General features: G+C 39.2%; 1 protein-coding gene across 1 annotated transcript; it reads right to left on the minus strand.

Moving 5' to 3' along the window:
* Positions 1–933: 933 nt before the first annotated feature.
* LOC117342830 lies at positions 934–7,045 on the minus strand. The gene is made up of 4 exons (XM_033905091.1): positions 6,763–7,045; positions 3,837–4,024; positions 2,335–2,445; positions 934–1,511 (listed from the first exon to the last, which is right to left on the minus strand). The coding sequence occupies exons 1-4, from the start codon at positions 6,933–6,935 to the stop codon at positions 952–954; spliced, it is 1,032 nt and encodes a 343-aa protein (XP_033760982.1). The 5' UTR covers positions 6,936–7,045; the 3' UTR covers positions 934–951.
* Between the last annotated feature and the right edge of the window lie 5,186 nt (positions 7,046–12,231).

Raw genomic sequence — 12,231 nt, forward strand, 5'->3', positions numbered from 1 at the left:
TGTTAATAAAGATAGACGTAAGCGACCGGTGTTGAAATGTCTTGTGTCTCTGATTTTAAGTTATTTAGTGTATTTCCGATCGACATTATCAATAAACACATCGTCAATAGACCCTACCTATAGGTAAAATATATTTAGTAGTTTGTAAGAAGTCGCGGAAGTCATACCCCTTAAATTATGATTCACTATATGCATATCAACCGTGTAAGGAGAATGCTGCTGAAACGAATAACCAGTGTTTTGTATCATAGCGCGCCTGGTTTCCTTTTGATATGACCTCACCGTATTATGATCTCTGCGTAGCCGCGGTGTGTAACCATTTTCATAGCCTCTGATTGGCCATTTTTGACCTCCAACAATTCTTTTGGGTTAATCTCAATCCTTTGACTACGTTTATTACTCTCACTTAATCTTTTTGTTGTCGTCCGTCATTCTAAACATCAACCTGGACTAGGTGAGTGGGGTTTCCTTATTATGGAAAGGTCAACTAATCTTTGGTTTGAGTTGAAATAGAGTTTGATGATATAACAGACATCACGGAAGTTCGTTTATCATTAATCGGCTACCTAAAATTACTCTACATCTCACGATTCTCGATATGCAGTAGACATCGGTAGCCCTGAATTAATCATCAAAACAAAACAACAAATGTACGACAAAATGGCTCGCTATCGTAATCATTCGAATGAAACGGTCACAGCATCTAATCTTAATAACGTAGTCCTAATGAATAAGACTCGAATAAGACAGCGGTAGGTCTATGTCGCTCCATGTAACATTTCAACATCGTAGGTAGGGAGAAGGGGATTTAGATTTGAAAAATTATAATTCGGAAAATCATTACAAGTGAGGCTTTTTTTAAAGCGACAGAATTACTAAGTCATAGATATAAACCGCTTTAACGGATGCAAACGAAACCACTTAACAACAAAAACGACTTCAAAATAAAGTTTAATGAGATTTACCGCATGTAAGATTCATAGAAAAGCCAATCTGACGTTTGTCCTTGATGCACCAGCCTGCCTCCGTCAGGAATGATTCCCTGTTTTCGCTGCCCCAACCAATACCGTTTCCAGCAGCGCCCTCTGTTGACATACTGCTTGGGAGACAGATGACGGAACTGATAGCGTATGTCATCCCGGCAATCCCAAAGTCACCAATGTTGTCCCTGTGTTTACTGTGCACGTGGGGATCGGATATAACGACTACGCCGTCATCTTTTAGTACACGATATACCTCGCGCATGCATTCCGAAGGACATGGAAGGTCGTGAAGAACATCGTATAATACTATCAAATCAAATCTCTTTGTCCAATCGCTTGGTAAGCATGCGCCGCTTGCTTTCAGATACGTTACGTTAGAACAACTTCCTGTTTTAGCGATTGCCTTGTTGATGGCGATCTCGTTAAAGTCGACGCCAAAGACTGCGGCGCCAGGAAGACGTTTGCCCAGCGCTCGGGTCAAAACCCCCGCACCTGATCCAAGGTCAAGTATATTCGACAGAGAAGATTCTGAAATTGAAATATTATAATAATAAAAACATTTTATAGCTTCAATATGTGAGGTGAGTTCATACAATATTCTTCTGGTTAGATATAATGATCTGTAATGTAGATTTTGTTAAGTATCTTAAGGTCAAACACAATATAAATGTAAGTTTAAAAAGAGATCGCTATTGTCCTCTTCTACTTTCTGTTTAGGTATTTAAGAAGTAGAAAAAAAACGAGTTACACAATCCTCAGAAGAAACAGTAAATACTGGTAGCCATAATATTGAGGAGTGACGGGAAAGACTGGTATCAATATTATAAAGGGCTATTCATATAAGACACTGGTCCCTCGTACTAGCAGTATATCTCCTAACATGGTTGACATATCTATAGTCAGATACGATTATGAGTTCCGAGTATTGCATCCCTTAAGTACATTCTAGCTATAGGTATATTGACGTGTATTGGTCATGTAACTACAGAATCTTCAACATCAGCCGCCAACCGCGACCTTTACTTACAACTTATAAACTAGGACAGCTTCCAACTGAGCTTTAGGATTAGCGTGATGATATTAATTTCCCAATTATTAATGTTCCAGCTCTAGATAGCAACATCATTGTGTCCCTACCTACGTGGTTTACATGTAGCTTTGCCAGTGGATTCGATGGTCTAGGACTTGTTCCCATCATCACGATTTCCGGGACAAATGTCGACTTATGACGGATGAATCAACTACACAAAGTTTACATTTACATGTGTATATTTTCTGTTGATCGATTTTGAGTTGGAATGATGTCTTCGCTATTATGGGATATTCTTCGTTTTGTCTTATCATGGCTTACCTTTCTTTGTTAATACTGGTTCTAATAAAGCTTCCACAAGTTTATCTACATCTCCCATTCTTCCGTCTATAGCATCCACCATCTCCGTTGGCATGTCCTCATACCCGTAACCTGAACCACAAACAAAAACAGTAGAATTGCTAAGACTACTTAACCAGTACATAAACACCATCACTCGATCTTAACTACTCTTACTAACGTAACCTACCAAGTACCTGTTGTTTCTAATGTATTAACTATGCATTATTTAAAGTTAAAGATTAATTTTGCCAAACTGTTTCTTTAAAATAACGTTTTTTATAGCCACATCAAGATCATGATATAAATTTATGTCTTGTATGATTCTTTATAGATTCATTTGTATAGTCTAAAAAAAACCTGCATTTCCTAATTTTAGACATTCTTCACTCTGTTTTGTTATGTTACCATTCTTTTGCTAATTTTATGATAGCCGAGGATCCTAGACGGACGAATATGTTGTAGCGCGAACTATCTATGTCTTTTTTACGAGAAAGATAGATATCACGCGCTATCTAGTCTCTATCGAAAATGGTGTATTAGCGCGGCAAAAACGTGACGTCATTATCCAAATGACTTAATATCACATGGTGTTTCTGACACCTTGTCCGCAATGGAAAGTATTCATTCAAATAGAAAAAAATGGCATACTATGTTAGTTCATAATATTTAAATTGCATCATGGTACAATAATCTACAACAAATATCTTTCATCCTTATAATTAATTATACATATAGTTTATCATTATTTTAATATTCGGTAAATGTATGAATACTGTCCTGCATAGAAGAACTACAAATATTTCTAATTTACGTTGTTGGTTATTTGTGATACACATTTTACTATCCGCCATGTTCATATCGATGGCACTACATAGACGAACCACATGTATCTCGAGCTTGCGTTTGTTATTTGTGATACATATTTTACTATCCGCCATATTTATATCGATGGCCCTACATAGACGAACCAATTGTACCTCGAGCTTGCGTTTGTTATTTGTGATACATATTTTACTATCCGCCATATTTATATCGATGGCCCTACATAGACGAACCACATGTATCTCGAGCTTGCGTTTGTTATTTGTGATACATATTTTACTATCCGCCATGTTCATATCGATGGCCCTACATAGACGAACCACATGTATCTCGAGCTTGCGTTTGTTATTTGTGACATTTTACTATCCGCCATATGTATATTGTTAGTATCCATTATTGATTTAATGTGTAAGGGCGCATAACTCATATGTGTAACTTGTACGCTTTCGTAATTGATGTGTAAAATTATATCCTTAAAAATTATTTGACCCCCGGTTCATCAATATTTCTTAATTAATTGCTAAACTTATATTGTTTATAGAGGGCATTCATACAGAATTAAGTGCTAAGTTCTTTCACAGATTTTTTTATGTCAAGGATGTTGATGACACCAGTAGATCTTTATGTATTGTTTATCTCTATCAATTTTTATGTCTTACCATCACGGCCTTCCTTCCGAAAGCAATCCATTGCATCTTTCGTCATTGCATTGAAAAGAGGGTAGATTTCAATAATGTTTATGTCCCCAAAGACAGGTTTACAATGCTCAGGAATGAAGTAGTCATCATTATCGTCTAGGGAGACGATGTTACTGGCTACCATACAGCCCAGCCATTCCCGTACATACCTACAAAGGAAACAATGGTGGAATAATATCCATACACTCCAATCATTCCCTTACATACATACAAAGTTACAAAATGGTTGAATAATATCCACACACCCAAATCATGCCCTTACATCTTTACCTCCAAAGTTCAAAAATGGTAAAATGATATACATACACTGTAATCATTTCCTTATATACATGCATAGGTTATAGTCCAGGCATTCCTTCTAATACCTACACAGGTAATAGTACAGCCATTCCTTCTCATACCTACACAGGTAATAGTCTAGCTATTCTCTTCAATGCCAACAAAGAAAAAGGATGGAATAATATCCATCTTACATACCTACAAAGGTTACAGTCACGTCTTCCCTTACATACCTACACGGGTAATAATCCACTCATTCCCTTACATAACTACACAGGTAACAATCCACTCATTCCCTTACATACCTACACAGGTAACAATCCACGCATTCCCTTACATACATACACAGAAAAAGGATGAAATAAAAATGCTGACATCCGGCCATTCCCTGTATTTTGTAAGATGTTTATACCGTCTTTGGTAATAACAGTCCGCATGTTGTCCAGTACTTCACAGTAGTCAATCCAGTACAGGTATATTTATACTTACTATTTGAGCAATTCTCAATACGGTACATTTATATGTGTAACAGCTGCATTGACTTTGTGATTTATCGAGTACTGATTATTGAATGCGCTTTCGGATAATTTTTTTGTGGCCTTTTTTGGTTCGCCATATTTTTAAATATGCTTTTAATATTTGATTATTGAGTTGAGCATAATTATGTGACAGCTTTAACAAAATATAACTGCTGTGTGATTATTAGCTCACCTGCCCGAAGGGCAAGTGAGCTTATGCCGTGGCGCGGCGTCCGTCGTCCGTCAGTCGTCCGTCATTCAAGGTCACAGGAGTCAAAAAGGCTAAAATTTTAAATGACTTCTTCTCAATAACCAACAGTCCCAGAGACCTAATATTTGGCCTGCAGCATGCTGGGGTGAAGGGCTCTCAATGTTGTTCAAATGAATGACCTTGACCTTGATTCAAGGTCACAGGAGTCAAAAAGGCTAAAATATTTAAACGACTTCTTCTCAATAACCAAGAGTCCCAGGGAGTTGATATTGGGTCTGTAAATTGCTGGGGTGAAGGGCTACCAAGTTTGTTCAAATGATAGACCTTGACCTTCATTCAAGGTCACAGGAGTCAAAAAGGCTAAAATCTTGAAACAACTTCTTCTCAATAACCAAGAGTCCCATGGAGTTAATATTGGGTCTGTAGCATGCTGGGGTGAAGGGCTACCACGTTTGTTCAAATGAATGACCCTGACTCACATTCAAGGTCACGTCGATCAAGTATGCTTAAATCTTTAAATGACTTTTAGTGAAAAGACAAAGTGCAAAGAGACATTATATTGGTCCTGTAGCATGCTTTCAAATAACTGCAGGATCCATATATGAAAAGATCACTGCATTGCAGGTGAGCGATTTGGGCCCATTGGGCCCTTGTTTAAGGTGTCCAGTGGTGTTTTTATTCATGGTGTTCAGTGGTGCTCTGGGCAATTTAGTTATTTGATAAATTGACAATCAATCTCAATTGTGTTTTGTTATATTATATTTACATGTGTGTCTACAACATCTTTAGAACAGACCGAGCTTCAGTGGCAGCCGGTGTATTGCTATTTAATTCTTATCTAACCTAGCGAATACAAACTAAAATGCGTACAGCCCGGTCATTCCCTTACAAACATACCAAGGTGATAACCCGACCATTTCCTTATATACCTACATAGGTACTAGCCCAGTCATTCACTTACTTACCTACATTGGTAAAAGGCCAGCCATTCCCTTACATACATAAATAGGTAAAACCCCAACCATTTCCTTACATACATACATCTTCAACTACATTGTATATAAATGTAGGGAGGTTATAATTTCTGTCTGCTGTTGTGTTCGGTAGCGTTGATGTAACACATTGATTGGTAAAATTATAAAATCAATGGAAGTAAACGTATATAGCAATTAAGATAGCATTGATCAAATAGTAAGTTATCTTGAAATAATATTTTCATTCCAACAAATCTTTTGTTAAATAAACGATAATTATTTCCACTTCAAATTTCACGAAGACAGAACTGTACTATGTATCGATATTTTGTATTTTGTTAATATACTCTCCTGCATAAACTCGGATGATTGTGTGTTCCAGATCATCACTTAACGTAACACCTATCGCAATAACACGGCCAGTAGGCATGCACCCATCAGATCAGGAGAACAATACTCCAGACTTAACTTGCCCTTTTTAATTAGTTATTTCTGTGCAATTGCTGTAAAATTTCTATAGTCACTTTCATACGTGTTTTAGCAGTTTATACGTGTGTTCATATTCAAGGAATATAAAGTAACACATGGTGAAGGAGATTTAGGCTGCTGTTCATTAATTTGTAAATACGTCAAAGCGACATGGAATTATACACATGTTTAAGAAATAAGATGAAGCACACACATACATTGACGGGATATAAATATCTATAGATAACACCGCAGCTACATCTTACTTTTCCTTCAGGTTACAGAGATCGGCTAGTTGTTGACAGGTCATGGGTGTGGTAAGTTTTTGAGGGCTTTGACGAAACATATTCGCATGCATCTTTTACTGTGTAATGTCACTTAAAATTATCTGGTCAGGATAGAAATGATCTATAAATAACCTCACAGCTACATCTCACCTTTCCTTAAGGTTACAAAGATCAGCTAGGTGCTGACTGGTCACGGGTGTGGTAAGCTTTGTAAGGGTGTCAAACAACCCTAGCTCCCTCCCAATGGTGAGGGCTGAGGTGACAAACCCTCCAGCGATGATGTTGGAAATGTTGGACTTGTAGTTCTCTAACTCCATCTTCATCGGATGTGGGTCACTGCTTATTGATTTGTGGTGTGTACAGGTGTTATCAACCTCAGGAGTCTTCGTCACTTAGGACCACATACGTTTAGGGTCAAAGTATAATGTTTCACCTGGCGAAGATAGAGACAGGTCACAAAACTGAACACCCACCGTTCTAGTCTATAAAATAAATCGAAACGTAATTAGCATCTTCAAGCCAACCTTAATCGTTTCATATTTTACATTATAAGGCGCCGATCAGCAATCAATGGATCATTTTACAATATCTAAGAATGAACAATCAACACGTTTTTCATATGTAACCTAGATAGGACAACATGGAAAAATAAAATGTAAAGCGAACATATGTAACATACCGTCCCAATTATGGATGAAAGTATCGTGTGCTTATTACGGCATTGTCGGGTCAAACTTACCTGTATCGTACCTGTAACATGTTTATCCAGTGAAATTAACTTCACAAAGAGGTGATGACAGTGTGTATCACATCACATACATGTAATTGTTGAATTAACCTGTTTTACATGGAATTATACAAAAGACTTATCAGCAGGTTTCAAAACAAAAGGAGTAAGATCATGTAGAGCCAAAATGAATAAAATGCAACATACAGACAAAGTCTCCAGCAATGATGATGGAAATGCTGCCTTCGTCACTAATAACCTATTATAGTCTTGAGCACTATATACTGTGTCACCTGATAAAAATATGTAAGGTCAAGGCTGAATCAGTAAACCAGAATGTAACTAGGGCATGAATCTGTGAAATTCGGATGAAAAAAACAAAATGACACCATACACAGTTACGGCATACATTCTTTACACAATTTAACAACATATGTCGCAGATCAGCAATCATTTGCACATCTCACTATATAGATAAATAGAACTGTAAAATGTTTTCATGTGTAGCATAATTGTTTTGTAAGTAAACCGTCTTTATTATGCATAACAGGATCACGTAATTATTACAGCCTTGTCAGGTCATTGTGCGTCTAATTAATGTCCGATTAAAACTGTGATGTAGCGCCACCTTTATGCTTATTCAGTAAAAAGTGCAATATTTGACCTTAGTTTTTTATTTCTTACAAAACGTTTTAATCAAGGATGTATATTATATAAGTAAAAGTAAATCAGATTTCAGCTCACTATTTGACTTATCAATCTGTTACTTGTTTTTAGATGTCATCAGTATAATATGGTAAAAACAAACCACCTACCAATGTTAATATTTAAAATTGCATTAACAGGACATATTCTGATTAATAAAAACCAGAAAAACGATTTATCGTCACTTAATATGTCGTGGTTGAAATATTCCAAAACTGTATGTAAAACCATTTTCATGAGATGCATATAAATGTCAGGTACGACAAAAGAATTCGTGATTTACGTTGTATTATAACATTAAAGTACTTGTGTAGTAGCGTGGGGTAGCAGCAAATGGACACGGTCCCGATGATAGTGGACTAAAGTGTACTTCACGTTGTGTCTACTGTTTGATCGTTCAATTGTCTGTGTCCATTTCTCACCCCTCCCACGCTACCGTGGTTCAATATCCATTCCGGCGGGGTGCCACGGGAAATAATACTAAAAGTCCAAAGTAAGTTTCAATATTTAATAAACTTCTTTAAAACTTATATATATATACAAAAAGAGGTTAGTGCTATATCTGTTATACCACATTGGCTTTTTATATCACTAAGCAGTTGTGAGGTTTCTACTATACACAGTTATCGCCCTTTATACTCTAATGTTAAGGCGCGTTCAACATATCCTCAGATAATTACTGTAGTATATACATTGAATAAATGTATATTTACACTTTATACAAAATATACAGGGCTAACGTCTGGTACATTTTTCCTAACTTTATACAATGTCTATATCTTGAGTCTGGTTTCAATTTCCTCCCTCCCCAACCCGCTAAGTTGGCTGAGTAACAAACCACCCTAACTTTTCATATCTCTAAACTTTCCAACTTATATCTAACTCCGGTCTGATCTGGGCAGTTCCGTTTGGATGCTTGTCCATGTATTATATTTTCCTGAAATTAGTCTCTTCTCTGATTTACGATGTCATTCCTATAAATGAATATAATTCCTATTTTATATTATGAGCAGACTGTTAGCCTAATAAATTGGAGCTAACATTGTTACTTGGGCTAGTAAGGGCTAGCCCTACCCGGACAAGCCGGGGTGGGTAGATATTCTACCCCATATTATAGTGGTGAATGGAGAGGCAGGGCCTCTCCTAAGCACTCACCTGTTAGGCTGTTTTCGAGCCTCCAGACTGATTTGAACGTGCAATGCACGAGCTTTTATAAGTCCCGCCAATGTGTCTGCGGATGCGATTAGCGGACTATGGACCAATCAGAATCTACCTTTCACACCTCGTTCCTCCTTCCGGTAAAATGGCATACCCGGCAACATGCCTGGCCCATGTGTAGAACATCCGTCTTCGATATGGCTAATTTAATGGCTGTGGCTCCTGAATACCGTCATGATTCAAGTTGGTTTCATCTCCGCTAACTAGCGAATACTCGATTAGGAGCTGACAACTCCCGGTAAGCATGCACTACGACTCTGTTTATCGTCAGACCTGTAACCCAGTTTCGCTAACTGTTACATACCTCCCCCCAAGACATTGCTTAATCCCGCTTAAGCATGTCTTACTCCTGGTAAGAAGAGCACAAACACTACATTTCTATTCAATAACTTTTATATATCAATCATAAATGAAGCAAAGTAGACGAAAATATATGTGTAAACGACATCTATCTAACCATAATAAAGTTAATTCCAAAAATTATACCATTTGTACAATCAACAATTTACAAAAATGTTTGTATAAAAGGTCCACTGAAAGCACTGATGCATCACTTTGGAAGCCACCTAAAACGAAAATCGTCACACATATTTGAATTTGTCAAAATCAAATTTTGGTACGCTGTAGATGACTCCTCGCTCCCCGGAAGACTTCAGCCTCAGAGCTCCCCTTACAACATTTCCCCACACACATATATCAACGGTTTCCTCTTTATTTTGTTGGAATTCGGAATCCATGGGTGGCCAATATATTGTTGATATGGCTTTCCTGCTGGCTTCTGCCTCGTCCCGTCTTCGGCACATTGCCGTCGTTGGTCCCTGCAGCGGACTGTCTTCTGCTCATGAGAATGTCCCTTCTGGGGTTGTCATGTCGCTGCAGCTTGTATCTTCTACAAATGGCGAAGCTACCGGTGATGGTGACGCTTCGAAGACTGGTCGCCACATGACCTCCGGCTTGGCCTTCTGTTGGGGACGTTTGTGAAGAGCTGGTGACGCCAGCATAGGTGGCTCTCGAATGAGTTCCGGTGGAGGCGCTGGGGACCTAGGCCCGTTCCTACCCGCTCTTCTCCTGATATTCCACGGTGTGGCAGCTTTTCCCGGGTTCCGGAAGAGTCTATTTAGGACCTTGGGCTTTCTCAGCCTGATGCTGTCCAGTTTCCATTGTTTGTGGGTCCGGGCATGAGCCTTCGCTCTACCTGCCCTAGCGAATTGCCGTCGGCAGAACGGGCACTCGTAAAGTGTGACAGTTGGGAGATGGTATATTTCCCAGTGCCCCCGAAATCCCATGAAGCTCGAAAAGGTAGCTTGCTCATCACACCCCTTTACCGTACAAGGTAATGTACCTAATGACCTCGAAATCCATAACTGCAAATAAGAATGGCCATTTAAGTCATTGTGACCTAACCAAGTTGTGCGACACGAATGCGCCCATTTGAAACCACGATTTTCTTTTTCATTACTATAATTGTACTGGAATGCGCGATGAAGCATGTGACATCCTAATCCCCAGAGTCACGGAGACCATCGTTCCCGAGGCCTCACTACCCTCCCTGTCCTAGTCCTAACTGGAGTATCCGGTTCGATGACTGGCGATTTCCCGCCATTTGTGAAATCCAACGTATTCTGAGATATCGAGTCTAACTCTGTAGTCGACTCTATGCTCACCTCGTTCCTCCTCCCCCAGACTCGACTATCTCAGTCTCACTAATCCCCTGTTCTATCTCCCCCCCCCCCCCCCCTATAGGGTTTTAGGTGGTCTATATGTACATTTATCTCTTTTTCTGTTCCATGTTTTTTATAGTATAGGTTAAATCTGCGACTCTTTTGGTTACTAAATATGGGCCCGTCCAACCCAACCCCAATTTTTGACCAGCTGCTGGTGGATACCATCGCCAGACCCATGAACTCACGTCAAACTTTTTTTCCTTGTTCCTACGTCATAATACTGTTTCAGACGCTTTGCTGCAGCCCCTAAATTCTGACTGGCTGTTTGGAAGGCTCCTTCCATTGCTTCTTGTAGCCATTCAACACAAGCTATGGGACACCGGTTCTCATATTCTTCTCTTGGTAACCATACCATCAGATCTACTGGAAGCGTGAGTTCCCTTCCCAACATCAGCATGCTTGGAGTACAACCAGTACTCTTATGTTCGGTGGTCCTGCACGCTAACATCAGATATGGGAGATGATCATCCCAGTCAGTTTTGTTTTCAGTGGCAAACGCGGTGAGCATCCTCTTCATGGTCCTATTGAATCTTTCTACTAGTCCATCAGACGGTGGGTGGTACGGGGTAGTTCTTGTTTTTGTTACCCCCAGTTTCAGACAAACGTTTTGGAAGAGCTCCGATTCAAACTCAGCTCCCTGATCTGAGTGAATGTATTGCGGACAGCCAAATCTACAGAATACTTCAGTTACCAGCTTATCGGCTACTGTTAAAGCTGTATGATCTGGAACAGCAAAAGCTTCCTTCCATTTGGTGAAATAATCTCCTACCACTATTATATACGCATTCCCATTATTAGAGACTGGCAACCCTCCGAATATATCAACGGCAACAACCTGCATTGGACGTCCGGTTTAATCTGTCCTAACGGAGACCTATTCTTTCCCGGTCCTGGTTTCCCTTGCTGACATAACTTGCAGTCGTAACACCATCGTGTGATATCCTGAGCCATACCTGGCCGGAAGAACCTTCCCTTTAAAGCAGCAATGGTTCTGTCCCGTCCGAAATGTCCAGCTGTTATTTTGATGTGGAGCTCCTTAAAAAGGCATTGCCTGATCTGAGTAGGCACCACAAGCCTTTTTGAATGTTCTCCTTCATTAAGGTAAAGGACTCCATCTTCAATAACCAATGCATTCCACTTCCCGACCAACACCTTGGACTCCTCCGGCCAATCACTAATCTCTGCTCTACCAGGACGTTCTTGCGAATCTGGCAGTCTTTCCAGGATGGTTACAATACATATATC

Source organism: Pecten maximus, chromosome 14, assembly GCF_902652985.1.
Source record: "Pecten maximus chromosome 14, xPecMax1.1, whole genome shotgun sequence".
In the NCBI taxonomy this organism is placed as follows: Eukaryota; Metazoa; Mollusca; class Bivalvia; order Pectinida; family Pectinidae; genus Pecten; species Pecten maximus.

Excerpts from the sequence above, each read along its gene's own strand:
- LOC117342830 (XM_033905091.1), bottom strand. The coding sequence starts at position 6,935 with ATGAAGATGGAGTTAGAGAACTACAAGTCCAACATTTCCAACATCATC. Across the intron at positions 4,025-6,762 it reads CTTTGTAACCTTAAGGAAAG|GTATGTACGGGAATGGCTGG; the intron begins GTGAGATGTAGC and ends TTTCCTTTGTAG. Across the intron at positions 1,512-2,334 it reads ACCAGTATTAACAAAGAAAG|AATCTTCTCTGTCGAATATA; the intron begins GTAAGCCATGAT and ends TTTCAATTTCAG.